This window comes from Palaemon carinicauda, chromosome 3 (assembly GCF_036898095.1).
Source record: "Palaemon carinicauda isolate YSFRI2023 chromosome 3, ASM3689809v2, whole genome shotgun sequence".
Lineage (NCBI taxonomy): Eukaryota > Metazoa > Arthropoda > Malacostraca > Decapoda > Palaemonidae > Palaemon > Palaemon carinicauda.
The window spans coordinates 125,812,899-125,832,021 of NC_090727.1; the positions used below are offsets into that span (position 1 = coordinate 125,812,899).

The 19,123-nt window shown below is 34.1% G+C and overlaps 1 protein-coding gene across 1 annotated transcript in view; it reads left to right on the plus strand.

Moving 5' to 3' along the window:
• The window catches only part of Slmap (Sarcolemma associated protein), a 173,869-nt gene extending 155,171 nt beyond the window's left edge, over window positions 1-18,698 (plus strand). The window contains exon 27 of the mRNA XM_068366299.1: window positions 13,507-18,698. Coding sequence (XP_068222400.1) covers window positions 13,507-13,620 — 114 coding nt within the window. The 3' untranslated portion in view covers window positions 13,621-18,698. The remainder of the gene's footprint in view (window positions 1-13,506) is intronic.
• The last annotated feature ends 425 nt before the right edge of the window (window positions 18,699-19,123 follow it).

A 19,123-nucleotide genomic window follows, 5' to 3' on the forward strand; every position in this document is an offset into this window, starting at 1 on the left:
AGAATTTGAGTTTAATGAAAGATTAGAAAAAGCAAATCAGACAATGGCTTGGTTAATTAAAATTTGGAAATCGAATTGCCTGAAATTACATAAAAATCAAGCTAGATCAATTTAGTGAAATCAGTGTTACTGTATGGATATGAGTCGTGGTATGACACTGGAACAATATCCAACAGATTTTGTAGATTTGAGAACAAAGCCTGCAGAAGAATATTGGGAGTTAAATGGCAGGACGGGATTAGAAATGAAACAGTAAGAGAGATTACTTGTGCCATAATATTATGTGGATGAGATTATGGTGAGGGGTAGGGGGAGATGGTTTGGGCATGCTATTGGCTCTTTACAAGAGAGATTAGGTCGCCAAACTTTCAACTGGGCTCCACAAGGCACTAAAAGAGTTGGAATGAGAACTATGAAGCGTGAAGTAGGAGATGATGAATGAAGAAGTATTGATTTAAAACCTCAAGATAGAGACGACTGGCAAAATCTAACTGAGGCCCTTTGCGTCAATAAGCGTGGGACGAGGTGATGATGATGGAGGAAGTAATGAGTATGATTGAATATTTCCTTTGTAGATTCTATAATAAGGGTTATTTCTAGTCTCATAGAAGAAAAATTTTTAGGACATCAGAATTTGGAGGTAATTTTAGATTATCTGGCCTGCTTAGATAAAACTGTGTTATTTAGAACCACCTGGGTGTTATCAGCCTTGTGTGTTCTGCGATTAAAATAAGGGAACAGATATGTACATCTACAGTACAGTATAGTATCGGAGAGAGAACAAAAAAACTAATTTCTACGCCTATTTTGGGACCTGTTCTGGATGGAGTTAATATTAATAGATTACTAACTGAAGCAGAGAGCAGAACTTAACCAATGTCTTTAGGTCAGTGTCTTGAATAGTCCACCTTTCACCTATGGATCAAATTTCTCAACCTCAGATGTGCCAACAAGGAGGCCCTTTCATTCGAGAGTTAGCACCACAGTAGGAATTCTAACGATCTGAAAACATTATCGAAGAACAGTATTATAGTCCGTAACACTGAATTCCAGTAGGGGGAAGAGTCCCACTTCATTCCCATTTGGGAAAACATGCAGCCAGGCCCTTGAGTACTGGCTGTGCTCAAAGAGGACTCCTGAATTCCTTTTAGCTTCAACCTTCCCTCATCAAAGAAACCAGGTCTGTATCCAAGTTATTTTATCAATACAGCAAAAGCTCAGATGCTACAAATAGAAATTGTGAAACTTCTAGAGAAGGATGTGATAGAAGAGATCAAAAAAGCCTTTCCTGGGATTTTTCAACAGGTTATTCCTAGTTCCTGAAAGCTTAGAAGGCTGGAGATCAGCTCTGGGTGTCTCAGCATTCAACAAGTTCACTATGCTTACAAAGTTCTGGATGAATACATCCTTAACAGTTCTGGGAGCGATCTAACAAAGATTGGATGTTCTCGATAGGCCTATTGGATGCAGGTTTTCAAATTCAACTAAATTCAAGGAAACACCTTTGCTTTGACAGCGGATCAAAGGTGTATCAGTGCATATTTTGGGCTCACGGTGGAGCCCCAGATGTTCACCAGAATAGTGACTCCATCTGGAAATGGTTAAGATTAGTAAAACTAAGAATTCTTTTGTACCTGAGTGATTGGCTAATTTTAAGCAATTTATTGAAGAGGATTCGAGTTCTACAAGTTTGGTTACTCAGGTTGTTGGATTGGTTGGGGAGCCCAGTCAATTTCAAGAAGTCCCTCTTGGCTCAGAATCGGAAGATTCTATATTTGGGCATGGTAATAGTAGGTTTTTCTGTTGGAAAAGAGGATCAATTCTTTTCTCTTGCTATAAAAGTTCAAAGCTCTGAAGCCCATTTGGTGGATGAGGCTTCTAGGAACCATGGCCTCCTTAGGGAAATTTATCCCACTGGACTGCCTGAAAATGAGTTTTTCACTTTTGTCTCGAGTCACATTGGAACAGTATGCCGATTAAGATGCCGTGACTACTCCTATGATGTTAAACCATCCTCTACTTAGTTGGTGGCGCAATTAAAGTCGTTTGTCACAAGGAGCCTCCTTGGAGTTGATAATCCCAGATCTATCTCTGTTTACAGATGCATCACAGGAAGTGTGGGGAGCAACTCCAAGCCTTTAACATCTCTCAGGGAAATGGACCCTACAGGAAACAAAACTACTTGTGAAATGCCTAGAGTTTCTAGCAATATTCAAAGAAAATAGCAGTAGGGAAGGTGATGTTGTTATTTTTAAACACTACAATGCCACTAGCCTATGTCAAGAACCGAGGTGGTTCAAGATCTCCATCCCTGTATTGGATAATAGATGAACGGTTATTATGGGCTAGTCTGAGAGGAATCAGACTACTGTAGTTCATTCCAGGAAAATCAAACCTATTAGCAGACCACCTCAGCAGATTTTGCAAATAAATAGTCTGTGAATCTGTTATGGCGAGAGATTTGGAAGTGGTGGAATCATTAGAGCATAGATATGTTTGCAACATCACTGAAATAAAATCTAGATGTTTTTTGTTCACCTGACCCAGATCCCTTAGCTTGGATCTTTATGCATTCTATTTGCCATAATTCGGCAGGTGCTAACAAGTTCTGGGTCTCTGTGAACAGCAGGATAACTCGGGGAACAGAGAGAATGGTTCACAGATCTGTGGCCCATGTTGGAGCATCCCAGGTTTCTGTACAAAGTCAATCTGCTCAAACAACCAATCTCAAAAAGTGATACAGCTAAACCCATCTCTGCTACATCTGACCGCATCGAGGATATCCACAATATCCTCGGAAACATAGGGTTTTCTAGACTGTCTATTATTGGTTCTAGAAGACAGTCCATCAGTAATGTATCCAAGACTTTGGAAGATTCATTTGGATTGATGCAAAGCTAGATATAGGTTAATAAATACGATTGGCTTGGTTAATATTGTTATTTTTTCTGTTTCTTTTGTATGACAGGAAACTTTCTATTTCAGCCATTAAGATATAATAAATACTTTTACTCAAAATTATCCCTCTCTTTCCTTGAATTGTGCCCACCTTCAACAGTGTGTAGGCAGGCAGCAATATGGACATAAGGGGAGGTTCATAGAGATAAACAAATTTTAATGATAAGATTTTTTTATCATTTCTATACTCATCTTATGTTCATATATATGCCCACCCACCTTCCCGCCGACTCATTAAGAGGTAAGGATAATTTTGCCTTTGAAACTGAAGAGACAGATGTGGCGTGGTAGTTCTGGGCTTCTAACCACTCAAAAGTTTCATTCCTTTGTTAAGGGCATATATTTATTGAAGGGAAAGAAAATGGGAAAATTTCAAAATTTTACGAGAAAGTGTCGGTTAAACCAAGCTTCTAGAGAAGGAGCAATATGAATATCAGGTGAGTATAGAAATAAATTTTGTTATTGAAATAATGTTTTTGGAAAAGTTTGAGTCCATACAACCGTACACTTTTGAATAAACATTTTATGCTTTATTTTACAATTGTCAGGGAAAATATATAATATCAAGTTATTCCAGTAGTAATTATTTACTGTATTACAAAAAATGTTAACTAGTATTCTTATGCATATATAATACTATGCTTTGAGTGCCAGCTTTCAACAAGATGAAGTAGAAACGAAAGTTTCTACTGCATATAAATACCCTGTCCAGAAATTAACTAATCACCAGATTGGTGGTGTGAACAGAAATAAGAGTACTTACTTTTTTCTCAGTCTGGCTTCGATTTTATTGATATTATAAGTATTAATAGGATTACATTGCTTCATGTGAGCTTGGTATTGTTGTAATTGATTTTTTATTAATTCTGTTTTACAAACTTTTTTTGATTGGTTATGTTTTAGTTCAGTTAGGTATGGTGCCAGTCTTTGCCAGATCTAGATGTGTATCTTTAAGCACAACCATACATTAGGTGTAGAGGTAAAGTATGTGATTTACAGAATAGTGTGAAGAATGTATTGGTTGTTTTCATGATTGATTTTTAGTTTTTCTTAAGCTCAAAATTAAAAAAGAGAAATATAAAGCTCAGCAAATAACTGAAAGTCAGATGCATAGTTCGGTCTCTAACAACGGTTAGGTAGTTAAAGTTACTGTATGCTCGCTGATCCTTCCCCTTTACCTAACTTCATTCCATCCTGTTTCCTCTTTCTCCAGAACCTTTCCTCGATCAGCTAACATTAGAGCTAAGCATTGATGAATTATAAGCTTTTTAAGGTAGGGGCTGTGCTCACCTCCACTTGCCCATCTCTTGTGGCAGGTTGGTGTGCATTTGCACGTTGTTAGTGATTCCACCCATCTCAGCTCTTGTGTGTGCAAAAGGGAGAAATATGTTAGATCTTCTTTGGATATTTGATTTTTGTTAGTGGAATTTTATAGGTTGGTTAGGTCTTTCAAGACTTGCTTTTCAATAAAGAAAAACCTTGATAAGCCTCTTGAGACATTTAGACTTCCTCAGGCTTTTGTCCTCGATTAGGTATTCCAAAATCCTCCAACTTTCCCTACTAGCTTGCAGTCAAATGTCTCCAGCCTGAAACGATTTCTCTCGGCAATTGGCGTGACTATTCTATATTTTTGAGCCCTCCCATCCTAGATGATTTTAAATTTGTCGCTCCAACTGGGTTTTGAGGCCTGGTTTCTGACAATCTTTCTACCTGCACTTCAATTTTTGTCGGATAGTGGTCTTTCATCCACTTTAAGACTTCTTTTACTACCATTTAAAATAAGACTGCTGCTCATATATTTAATATTATTCTTGTTAGTGAAATCTAGATATAATATTTAAATATTTATTTGGTCATCTTTATGATCTCATTGATTTTTTTTATCCTAAAGAGCTAATAAGGAAAACCAATTATCTCATTGTCCTTGCTACAGCATAAGGACTTCTGAAGTGCAGGTATGGTCACACTATGCTGACATCACTTCTAGCAAGGCAGTTTTATTTCTCTTAGCAGACTTCCGAGTCAAAAATTACCATGAAGCCAAAGGTCTGTCCACATGTTGCCCTACATGCCTTGAACTCGCTTGTGGATAGGACATGAGTGAGAAGTCTCTGTGCCTTGTGTAAGCACTAATGTCTTATTTGATTAGAACCTTCCAGTGTGAAGTTTAGGAATAAAGCATGAATCTTGTTTTGTTCAATGAGGAAGGGACCTTAATGAAAAGTTTTATAGATATGGCACTTCTTAATCTGGATGAAGCCTTTTTACCTTTGTTAAAGGTAAAATCATATATTAAAGGGGTTGTTGGCCCTCTTAATTTTGCAAAGAACTTCTTCCTAGAGAAACTTGCTGCTCAGTGGAAGTGCAATTCTGTGTATATTCCCTTTTACAATATTTTGAAGATTCATATTTTTATGATTTGAGCCAGGCGTTAGGTTCCTTAATTGCTTCTGGGGACATAATAGCTTGAAATATTATTTCTGGGCTCAAGTCTTTGGTAATATAGATGTACACATTGCAGCATTTAGGGGACATAATATTGCATCTTTTGAGATTTAAGTTTGTTATTAGGCTGTCCTTTTATTTTGGACAAAGTCCTGAGTACAGAGACTAATACCCTTACTAATACAGTTAGTAAGAATTATCTAGAGTGCCTTTCAAGCCACTTGCTTTTTGAAGAGAATACTATGTCTGGCCACATCCTCAATCTAGGGCAAGTTTAGGCAGCTGAAAATTTAATTATAGTTAAGAATAATTCAATGAATTCTCTCCTTTATATGTCTTGTGCACATTCAGGGGGGATTTAGATATCACACCTGTATATTGTACTACCCTTGAATGTGGTAATCCACATATAAATTCTTGGGAAGATTCATAGATACCCTCCAGCTTCCTCACAATCTAGTGGGATTAGAAGTAGACTGAGAGGAGATTGTAAACATGCTCTAGGACTGTTCACAGTACTGGCATCCAGTGTTGAGGTGGTGTTAACTCATGGTTAGACAATTCAAATTTCTCAAAAACTTTTGTGTCCACCGTCTTGTCAAAAGCTGGCTCTTTAAGCTTATAGGCATATGAATATTGGTTATGTAAGGAAATAATAAATTTCACCATGAAATTTTATTTTTTACTGTTCTTAAATCGATATCTGATACAGTATTTGGAGTAGAAATTTTATTTAGACTTATTTTCTTCTAAAAAATATGTATACACCACAAACAATTAGGTAGTAAAAGGTGTAGGGTACATAAGAATGATGCTTAAAATGAAATAACATTATCAGGTATCAAAAATTAATTCCTTGGCAATAACAACAGTAGGTACTTTTATACACAGGGAATAATGATTTAGATACACCCTTTGTAATGCAAGTAATTTTCCATGAATTATATTACTGAGGACGTAGTTCTATTTGGGGCTACCATCGTCAATTATCAGATATGATTTTCCGAATTTTGTTGGAAATGTGCTGTGTACTTTTCTTAGGTAACTAATGGTTGTGCATCTTTCAAGAAAAGTACTGTTAATTTAAAATTCGTTTGCAAGTCCTGTAAAATTAAAACCTGTCTTGCAATTTAAGTTGCATAAGAAAGTATTTGGCTATCTAACTTGCAGTTCAAGATAATTTGGCCTTGCAAGTTATAAGCATTCTTTTGAAAATGGCTACTAATTTTGTTTGAGGTTTTTCTTTTATTTCTGGTGTTCTTTCTATGAGAAACTAAATTCATTAATACATGTTTTTCAATTTGTGTTTTTAATTTTTATCTTTGATTTTTTAAGAATATTATTTAGATAGATTTTGTAAATTGATATGTACAGTATATTTCTATTATCTTTATGCCAAATATCTCTAATTATTTGTAACACGTTCAAAATTAGATTTACCTTCCTTTTACTTTTACTGTTTTAATAACTTCTGCAAGTTTTTAAAGTGCTTTATCTTTTTAGTTCTTTTTTGTTTTGCTGCAAACCCCTCTAAACATATATTGTACTGTATTGAATATATTGATCCAAGATGTTATCATGATCACCAGCCTTTTGTCTGTCAGTCAGAAGAAAGTAGTTATACTGTGCCTATTAGACCTCCGGTATGTGTATTAATTGATTACCTCACTTTGTGTCGACCCGTTGCTACTGTTTCCAAAATGTATTCAAGGTCATTTTGGTCTCATTATTAATGCATTTTCCTTTGCTTATCATTCAAGATAACTTCAAATTAGTTTTTTCTGCCCCTGTCACCTTAGTGTGTGATGGAAAGTTATATATACATTAATTAGGTAATTTAATCACCTTGTTTGGTTTGCAGGCACCATAAGGAGTAAATTATTAATAACTACCTTTTTCATATTTTGATGTTGCTGATATTTCTATGAACCTCTCTTGATGATCATATTGCTTCTTCTCAGGAAGGTTGGCATAATCGACTTTTAACACATAAAAATTTAAACTTTTCCCTCTTTCTTCCCTTCAGTAACCACATGCACTTAGTAAATGAATGAGCATTCTAATGGTAAGTGGTAAATGACACACCATTTCTTAATTTTCATAGTTGCTGGAGACTGGTAAGATGATTGTTTGCGTATTACTGCGCATTAAGAATGTCTTTCCCGAGTTTTCTTAGCAGTTACTATTTGAAGTATGCACAGGAATTATTCCTAGAAGTGCGTTATCCGCATTCCCCTCGTGTCGTGCCAAATACAATACTTTGATTTAATTTACATTATGAAAAGATGTTTCTCTCATGGTACATCTTATGGGATCGTACGTTGTAATGGCTGCCTGTAAAGTTAATAGTGCAAACTTTGAAAAAGAAAACTTGCTGTTAGTTTAGTGGAAAAAGCCAAGGAAGGCTAGGCTGGTCGATTGTTGTGGGAATAGCAACAATAATGAAGTTTCCATATGATTAGCCAACTTTCAATGGTAATTGAGCTTCATAAGCTCCTCACATCACTAGCTTTCTTTGTTTAAGTTTTAGAGTTTAGTGAATCTTCTCTGGAAACAGTAACTGTGGTCCTACCCCCCTGTTGCTTTTTATGGGTAATCACTTCTAGCATTTCTATAATTTTTTATTGAGTTTTAATGAATTTTCCTGCTAGATTTGTTACCATTCTTACATAAGGAAGACAGTCTTTATTAATAAAGACATATCCTCTGTCCATTTAAGTAATTATAGTATTACAATTTAAGTTATCTAAGCTACTAGATTTGTTATTTTTTGTATAGGGAAAACACACTATTAAATACAGTTGTGGAGAATACAACATGGTAAACAGAACAACTAACATTAGTTTTCATAATTGCCGGAAAAGCTAGACAAGTTGATGAGTAGATAAATTAGTTATGTTTTACGGAGTGGATAATGATATGACGGGCAAATACTCTCTTAACTGTCAAGTCAGTTATGAGTTTTTAGATCTTAGTTTATTTAGATTCTTTTGTTATTCTCAGGTCAGTGAGCCTACTGATATACAAGTCTGACCTACCTGTTCGGTTGCTTATACTAGCCTGACTTCCATAGTTGGGTCTGGCACTCTAGTTACCTACTGTAATGTTCTTTCAGTAAGGGTTTTGAATGTTCACTGTGTCTTACAGAGTCGTGTTTCTCTCGTACAGTCTCCATTTCTTTTAACCACTTTAGATCCTTATGCAGCTAAACCCTTTAATTTTCCGCATACTGTACCTAGTCGCTAAAGATGGGTGATCATGTTATGTTCAGGGTGAGTGACAGTGCATTTCTTTTCACTTGCAAATCACAGGGTTGCTTTAGTTAGGTAAATTCTAACACGAGTGCTTTTATAACCCTTACAAGTCTGCTTATGATGATGTGGATATTTTAGTGGATTATTTGTACTCGGGGAAGAACTTTAGTCAAACTAAGAAAAAGCTCAATTTGCATTGTTACATCCCTATTTTTCGGGCGGTGACATTGCGTAGAATATGCGTTTCATTCAATAGTCTCCTTAGAAATGCATAATTAATGTGCCATTTGGAAGCATGTGCAAGTAGTTCTAAAAATTGTTAAAACTACCTTCTAAACATCTCAATTCCCCATTTTTATTGTGGATGTCTTTGTATTATCACTAATGAAGTACAGTATAGCTGTTATTTTAATTTCATTTAGTCTCTTAAATCTTTGCATCTTGTTATTGCTTATTTTATAATGTCCTCCTTCGAGTACATCATTACGCCTATTTACTACATTGTACATATGCAGACTGTATTAATTTTTTTACTTTCTTAGCAGGTAATTCTAATGTTTTAGAATTATTTATTTAAACAGAAAAGGCAAGGTGCATTGATTATAGAGGGAATGATGGCACTGCTCTCTCTTCAGGCTTTGTTTTTGATGCATAGTTTCTGCTATAGGGTATTAGGATTTAAAGGCCAATATCTTCTTTAGTGGTACCTCAGACATTCATGTAGTTCTTGGTTTGGAGTATTATTTCAAGCTCTAACCTAACTCCTCAAATAAAAACTAGGTGCTTTAATGCACTTTTCTGTAAAGTCTAGTGATACACAGAATCTACCAGATCCAACTTATTATCATTGGGCCTCGATTCTCTGTTTACTTTGCTCTTCAATAAAGATAACATTGGTCTCCCACTTTTCTAGCCAATCTTTTAGCCACCTAGAATTTGCAGGACGTTAACCGATATGGTAACCTAGATCCCTATATCTCTCCTCTCGATATTGTAAATACTTCCAGTACTCTGTTTTACCTTATTTGCCAACATATTTCGATACTGTAATTTAGTTGTACAATTGAGAAATAAGAGTGCTTTACATACCCCTACAGTTTATCATGATTCAGTAGGTGTGAAACAAGGTCATGTCTGCAAACAGCAGAATGATGTTAATAGCCTTTCTGACCATAGAAGGAATAGTTCACAGAACTGCGGCACCTGTTGTAGCAGTGTTCAAAAATGTTACTATACAAAGCTGTTATGCGCAATCAACTTTTCTTAAAGGTGATTCATCCAAATCCATCTGTGCTACATCTGGTCAAATTGAGACTATACACTGTATCTTCAGAAACAAAGGGTTTTGAAATCCTCTGACTGTCTTATTATAGGTTCTGAAGACAATGTAATTTTTATTTTGATTAGTGCAAAGCTAAGAGTTCTGTCAGTAACTAGTTGTATCTGGGATTTTGTTAAATGTTTTATAAGAAATATTCAATTTCAACCATTAAGGGATTTAGTCCAATGCATAATTCCTTGCTCAAGCATTTGGGAATTAGATATGTTCCTTTCACACATTATAGTGATTGTATTATAGTATATCGTTCAATATTTTAAGGGTTACAGTAGTAAGGATATTTTTGTAAAATTTTGTTGTGGTTTTTCAGTATTTAAAAGAAATTCTATTTGTCTTCATACTTATATTTCATATTTTGAAATCTATTTTTTGTATTGTTTCTGAATTTTGAACTTTTGGAATATTTCTATTAAAGATCTCATGGTTAAAACCCTTTTCCTGTTGGCTACTCAAGTTAAATACACAAGTGGGATAGTCTGTTGAAAAAGTCTGGGAAACACAAGATGATTTTGTCCCTTTTGTCTTCATTCAGAGCCAAAAAAAATTATATTAAGGCTAAGAATTTGACTCAAATTTTTCACCTTTATTTTCTTGAAAATGGATGAAGTATTCCAGCAAAAATAGGTTTATTTGGCTAGTAAGAGCCATTCAGTATTATTTGGACAATATTTCAGTTATCAGAGGTAGCATCCTTATTTTGTTTTCTGGGATTAAGGTCACTAATCCCCAATGACCTAAAATGCGATATCATTCATAATTTCAAATTTGGTCGCAAGGTTTGAAAGTGAAGGTACTGTATATGATTGGAATAGGCCATCAATTTCTTAAATTTTCTAGAAGTCTTTCTTTGAAATGAGTTTTAGCAGCAGCTCATTGGTATAACAAGTGAGGTTTTTGCTATACATTATCTTAAAGAATCATGGTTTGCCTATGAAATTTGCTAGGTTCTAATCCCCATCATGGCTGCAAAGCCATGGTCTTGAATAATTTCTAGTTTAGTTGATTTTTAGCTCTCTCTCCCACTGCCCCATGTTGTCAGAGGATAGGAATAATGTTGACTTTGAAACTCAGGTGACAAAGAGAATGGCGTGTCAGTTACCATTTACCACTAGATTGCTCATTCCTTTACTAAGTGCATGTGTTTTTTGGATTAAACTTTTAGGGGTTAAGATCAATTAAGCCAAGCTTCGGAAGAAGCAATATGAAGATTAAAAATTTTATTATTAAAATCGTCTTTGCTATGTTGGTTCAAACCATATTTATTGCCTCAAACTAGATTCAAGTAAATTTCACACTTTATTAACATTTTGCCTATTTCTTGTTAGGAGAATCCATTTTCAGGCATTGCATAACATTGACTACTCTACTTATTGAGTAGTTAGAGTTCAGGATTGTGTTCCATTTGCTAGATAACTTTTTCCATTTTTGTGTGAAAAGGCCCATGTTGTGCAGTATTGTATCCTCCTGGGGATGAAGGTTTTCTGAACTTTTAATTTATTTTCTATGCTATATCCTTTTTGCTTAAATATGTCTTCTCATTTAATTAGCTATTCATGCATTTTATAACAAGTTTTGTATCAACAAATAATGTTTTGGAAACCTAAAACTTATTTATCATTAGAACCCACTAATTTTAAGTTTTGTTGCCATTCCATAATATGAGTCATACTTTCCTCTTAATGTATTAGTTTTTTGTTTTAGTTTTTTTACAGCACAGAATTCACCCCGTCTATACCAGAATTCTTGCTGTCTGTGGCCACAGATGATGAGACTTGTCATTATGAGACGAGGAATAATGCTACATCTTTTATTCATTTCATATAAAGCAGAAGTACACAAGTTATTCTTAGTTCTAAGGTTTGCTTTTAGCTGACCATTTGTTGGTCGACAATCATGAAGGAATTGAAACTTTTTGCTAACTTGGTTGCAGGACTTTGTGACCGTAGTTCTCTGACTTTTATAGAACATGACCGTCAAAGATTTTTGGGGAATAATCTTAAGTACTACTTTCCAAACCGTACATCCCTTGTAAATCTAGCTGCATTTACGATATTTCAGATGCCACATCATTTAAGGGGTCTTTGATGTCTTCATGTTTTCTCTTACTTAATATCTTTATCGAGAAAATTAAGAGACATTATGAATTTTAGGGCTTACGATTATTATAGTGTTCTATTTTATCGCAACAAGGAATATTTCTCAGGTCTGTGTCCTAAGGAGATATCAACCCCTGTTCTCTAATGCCTTGAAGGAAATTTCTTGATCATTCATACTTGTGCTTTCTTGTATGAACTGGAAATTTTTTGCCTTGAAGGAAATTTCTTGATCATTCATACTTATGCTTTCCTGTATGAACTGGAAATTTTTGCCAAGTGGAGACATCGTTTCCTTCACTGTTGCTCAGAATGTCATGGTCATCTATCTTCATTTCATAGAAGGTTACTCCTTTGCATAGGTTGACACCAGTGGTGTCAGCGAAGATCATATAAGGAATTGTTACTCATTCCTGACTTTTCACAAGGATTCAGGTGACTGGTAGTCAACACCAATATAAAAATTTTGCCTTTCTCGCACCATTAAATGAACCGTCAAAACCACTGGTCTCTTATAATAAGAAATGCCATTTAATAACATAGCGAAGCAGGGTAACATTTTGCTCTCATCCTGGCTGTCTATTTTTAAAAGTATAATTAATGTCAAAGTTGATAGAATAATGTGTATGCTAAGTTCTAGCACATTTTTATCTTTATTACTGGTGATTTGGCTTACCTCCACTTGTGCTGGTAGTCACAATAGGTATTTCCACTTGGGAAGAGAAATTATGAACTCTGATCATCATTTGTCTTCACTAATCATTCATGGGTACTAAATAGCGAGATGTAGTCTTCTGAAGTATTGTTTACAGTACTCCTTCTCTTGAAAGTAAGGGTTATTTTTCAATCCTGGGGGAGTAAATTCCAGGATTTTATGAGTTTACTACACAGTAATGAAATCTACAGAATTATGTAAGCACTGGAATTATATGGAATCAATTAAGTACTTGAAACCTTCAGAATTGTGCAGACTAGAATTCTACAGAATTATGTAAAGACCAAAATTCTGCAGAATTGTGTAGACAATTTCTGCAGAATTAAGCACATATTGGAACCTTCAGTATTTGTGCCTATTACTCAAAGGGTTATGACAAACCTTAAAATAAGTAATTTTATATAAAGTTAGGATCATCAATATGAAAGACTTCCTGCCAACCCTGTCAATTTTATTCCCCCACTTAAAGCTGCCATAAAGAGTGAGGTTTTTGTTTAATACATATATTTAAGGGTCCAATAGGTAAACTAAAATTACATTTTGGTTGTCTTTTGTGGCTGGCGATAACGGCAATGTGGTGGACCAATTGATATGATAAAAAGAACAAATAGTTTCATTTATTTATGACAAGGACTTTATTATAAAGGTCAAAGCCATAATAGATTTTGTAACCCATTTATATTTTCTTGTTTCTTTAAACAGGCCGTGGCACTGAGTGTATTGCCATTGTGCATCTTATTCTTGGGCTTCATCACTGCTTTTTACGACACAATCTCAGCCATCACTGGAACTACCGAGTACCACCCACCATCATAGATGTGGCTTTGGTGTTTGGGAATCTGGTATGAGGTGAAAAGAGAATGACTAATATATTAGTGCAGTTTGGATGCCATAAGCCAGCTCATTTTGCTATCATCATGATCACCATTATCATTTTCATAATGTAAAGCTTCAGAAGTGTCACACTCATTGTTCATGTCACTAATAACTGCCATTTTATATATGTATCTGAGCAAAGAAGGGTACATTCATTTCATGAAATGGAATCACCTTTTGTCATTGATGGTGTTGATGATGGCATAGCATTCAAGGATCTGCAACCCTCAGGGAATATGCACACAAGGAATCTAAAAAAAGGTGTGCGTTAAGCTACTTGCTGTGTGCCAGGTCTTATTAATGCAGCAGCATCAGACCCTCATTTGTTGGCATTTTCTAGAATTTGTTTGAAAAGTTATGAAGTATGGATCTGTTAACAGATTAGAAGAATCTACCTATTTGCATGCAGGTAATGTTAGTTCTGATGTAATGTATCTTAGCATTTTGCTTTGGATGTAAGTCACTTGTGGCATTGTTATAGTACAAGTTCACTGAAATGTGATTATCACAACCATTTCATTTAATTGATGTCCCTTCTTCTTTCCTGTTTTAGTCCTTGAATTGGAAACAAAAGTTAAAAGGGATATCTTGACAAAACTATACATGAGCGAGAAATGTATGGATATTCATCACAGTACTTCCAGTTTGTGTGGTCTAGGTTTTTCATACTATTTTCTATGCTCGTCATCCTTAGGAGAGACTGCTATGGAAGAAATTACCGCTAGAAAGAATACCAAGATTTGTTATTACTTTTTAATAGAACCTTAATATATGTGTCTGATAAAAGGATTTATTTATTGCACAAATTAATGTAAGATTTATCATTTCTTATATAATCCATATTATACTGTTATGTTGATAATTTAAGATCATCTGTTGCAGTGCCACTGCAACTTCCCGTGGTATGTTTATCTGTTGAATTAGTATTTTTCTGAAAATCCTTTGTTTAAAAGTTCCTGCTGATGAACAGTTGTAATAGCTGCTTTCTCTAAATGATGGTTGATAGTTTTATTTTTTGTATTTCTGTGAAGGATGACATGTCTGATTATTTTTGAGTGGTGTTTCTATAACACACTGTTAAAGATGACTCAAAACAATTCTACAGAATTTTTCCAGAGATTTAAGTATAAATTCTTGGTTTTCCATAAAAATTTTCGTACTAAAATAAGGCCACATGTGGACAACTTTGGTAGGTTCAAGAAATATAAATTTTTTGGGGTATTAAATCATCTAGGAAATGCTATCGACTTTGACCTGTATCCCTTCAAGTTGTGTTCGTTATGTAAAATGCCCAACCTTCACATGATAGCATTAAAATCTGCTTTAGCCATTATGCTCTCATTCAGATATGTACTCGGATTTTATATAATGTTTTAGTAGTTATTAATATTTCAAAAGATTTATTTTATAATTTGATACCTTGATTGTCTCTCATTCTCCAAGTGTGTGTAAAACTATTTTAGAAATAAACTTTATCAGCAAGAGTTGAAAGAAGTGGATCATAACAAAATGATCACCATAAAGTAAAAATCAAAGCAAATATTATTCATGTACAGTAACATTAGTTTGTCAGAAAGCATATGAGGTTAATGTTAATATTTTGAAATGTTGTTTTTTGTCTTGTAACTGTAATACATTCAGCTTTTTCAGGCTTCCAAGACATTGTTCAGATCTCTTTGATTGATGGCCTTGTTACTGGGGAGGGATGCATGTAAGAAGGTGAAAGCGCTTTCTTTTAAGTGCTTAAATGAGGTTTACACTTGAATTCAGAAACCTTAGATGCAAGTCTTGAGTAATTATTCACTGTAGATGTCACTTTTAGCTTCCGAGGCATGGTGAATAATTATGCCCTTATACATAGCTGTTATGCTTTTAGTTTATGCTTGTAAAATTTGAAATCACTTCCCTGTCATGTTCACTATAATGGAATCTTTACATAGCTAATCGATAAGTTTTTGTTTTACACATGCCTTATCAATCTTAGAAAGGTTTGCGTATAGGTTTCAAATTGGGGACAATCAAATATTGGAACTATTGCTGTAAGTGATAGATGATTATGTTTTCAGATTTCCTAATTATAGTTCTAAATCAAAAGGTAAATTGTAACTTACTATTTTTTGCATGTATTATAACATTAACAGCTAGGTAAGCTTTTGTTCATAGAAATTTACTGAGAATTTATAGTTTTTTTTTTTTCTTTTTACAAAACCACACTTAATTTCAACGACAACTTTATAGTAGAAGTAAAATCACAACTGGTGAAAGTGTTACTGTATATTGGTAGTATTGAATGAAATTCTTAGGTTTTAAGACTAAAAGGTTTAAATAAAGTTTAAGGCATAGCATTATTTAAGGAGGGGATGTAAGGAAAAGAGAAAGTATTCAGCACCATCCTTTATGATTTTGGTAGGCAATGTGTAACACTTCAATTATGTTTTCTAAATGCTTGAGAAGTAAAAAAAAAACACGATTCGGGGAATATACATCAACTATAGGTATTACATTGAACTTTTTAAAAGCTTGTACCATCTCTAAAGGTGAAAATAACAAGGCAGTGTATTTGATCAAGTCATACAGATACAATTGTATCTTAGTTGCAGGAAATAATTGAAACATATTCCTTATTCTCAGAGGAAAGTTAGGCACTTGCCAAAATGAAATATGATAATCTTGATTTTTTTATTTTCCAAATTCCCTAGGATGTATAATGTTAGTTATTTTAGTGTGAAATTTCATAAATTCCATTTTATGAAAAGTGGTCTTTAAAGTTTTATACAAATAATGATACAGTATTTAGAATATCAGACAAGGGATTTTATATAAAGTATTATGTTGGGAGGAATATTGTGTTGAACAGACTTCAAAGCAAAAATAGTAAGGAACATATTGGGGTACTATTGTGCAATTTATTCAGCACTACAATTACAGGATCGTCCATAAGTGTCATAGTGCTATATTAGAAGAAGTTATTTAGAACTGAAATATTTACACTGGATGTTATGGCTAGAAAACTTGAAAACATTCAGCTTTGTCGGAAGATTTCCAAAGCATAAGATTTTTCCTTCTTTCTCTAATTTTGTGGGTGTTTTCACATGAAATCGTGTCTTGGAAAGCATGAACAGTTTAATGCCATATATATATATATATCTATAAATCATGTCTTGGAAAATGAATAGTTTAGTACTGTATATATAAATAACTGCTGCAGTAACTCCCATTTTGTTGAAAATGGGTATTGAGCATGCAAGTTCTGACCTAGTCCTTAAAATAGCTAAGAAAAAGAAATTTTGACAGGATTTTGTCTATAACTGCTTGCCAGGGAAGACTGAATTGAGCACTGAATGAAGTTGGGCAAAGATTTTTCATTGGTTTGCATTGATTATGTGTGCAGAAGGCATCTTTCGAGTGAGATTAAACTGCTTCCATAGGTGTAGTGGAGATAGAGATGCAGTTACAAAGCTTAGTCTTCCACATCTGTAAAGGGGCTCATTTGTTGGAATGAATAACATCTTATCCCATGGAACTGCCTTGCAAATATCAGTCACCTGGAATGTGGTATTCTTGAGATGTTGGTTTCAGATATTAAATTCCATGGCTTGTATGCACATGCAAGAGCAGTATGAGCAGTTATAAGATTTTTTGATTGAGTCATTGATTTTAATGAAAGAAATGTTCATGCTTGCAAGCTATGAATTGTTCTAAACAGTAACGTAAATTCTGGCGAAAGTTGTCAAGATTAGAATCATACCATGATGAATATACTGTATGTACCATATGTATAGGCAGCAAGTCCTATGTGCTGGTATGATGATTATGCTTTGTATCAGCTCATATTACTTTTGATTCACCTGTTTTGGCACTATGTGAAATGTTTATAGGTGTAGCCAATATGTTGCCGTACCTGGTTTTTTTATCTGTGATAATGAGTGTTTATTAATGCTGTATCCTACTTGTGTTTCTTGTGCCTTTTTTAAACAATTCTTTTGTTCTTAATAGCATATTGGTTACACCATCCCAATTACTCAATTCTGTAGGTTAAATACTGAAAAAGATACCAAGGTAGCCAGTTAACCATTAAAATTGTTTAGCAAAATGCAAAGCCATCTGCTTTGACCACTTGCTTCTATTTTTACCTTTTTTCCCCATATGAAGTGTATAATAATAGAATATTGACATTTCTGGTTCAGAATGGTGTCGGAAAGGTAAGGGTGACTTGTACATATATAGTATATACACATCTGCATATACTGTACTCTGTATACAGTTGCTAAACTACCTTTAATGACCCTCCTGAATTGCACTTCATATAGGATTTTAGGACCTAGTCACTTATCTGGTATTGCATTATCAACCCCCCTCCCCATTCATTATGATTGAAGTCAAGTCATGTATAGAAAATATTGTCATAGTTTTTTCTTGTATATAAAACAACAGATGGTCGGTGTGGCCCAGAGTGTATAAAGACGGAGTTGTATACTGCCATATTTCTGTAGTATATATATATATATATAAATATATATATATAGGACACTTTGTTATTGAATTTTTTGTCATGTATAAATTTACTTGTATTTCTTGTTTACTTCATACGATATATTTTTGGTCTTCCCATGGAAAAGTTTCTTTCTTATTAAGCTTGGGAAAGGCTTTTTATGCATGACCCTATTTCCTATGAGTTTGAACTGCCTTTATACATACATCAGTCTGAGAAGTCAGTTTTCTGTGGTATAGAACATGCCCTTTAACCTCATTATATAAGTCACAAGTACAGTATGTAATATTAGCACTTTTTGTAGAGTTCATATAAAGTATGTTGTTCTTTTTCAGTAAAATCACTTGTACAAATAAAGAAAAGCACACAGAGGCTACCATAACTGGCTGGTTTCAATAAGATGTTCAGTGAGTAGTAGTGTTCTGTGTTCAGTTATAAATAATAAGAACAACCTTCAAACCTATACTGTAGGTACTTTGTAAATGGATTGGTTATCTACTTCAATAATAAAATATTTTTGCTCCTGCTTTTGGGAAATACTTCATTATCACTTCTTTATTACTATTATAAATAAGATATCAAGGGAGAAGAGTATTGTTTGTATTATTTACTATATTTTTTCTATTTTTCTTTGGATCATCAAGAAACTGAATTGAAAAGTACCCTATGAGGCCCTGATTATTTTATTTGAAATGTTCATGACAGACTTTAAAAGGTACAGAAAAGGCAAATTTGTTAAATTTAATACCCATGTCAGTCTACATGTAATTAAAAAAATTGTAGCATTTCATTGGACCCGAGTATTTTCTGTGGTAAATCACATGTCTCTTAAGCAGATATGAAATGGAATCTTGTACAGAATAGCATTTATTCTGATTTATTCCTACACGAATACAAACTTTGTCTTTTATATGGATTTACTCCTGTGTTGATTTTCTATGACCAGACAAA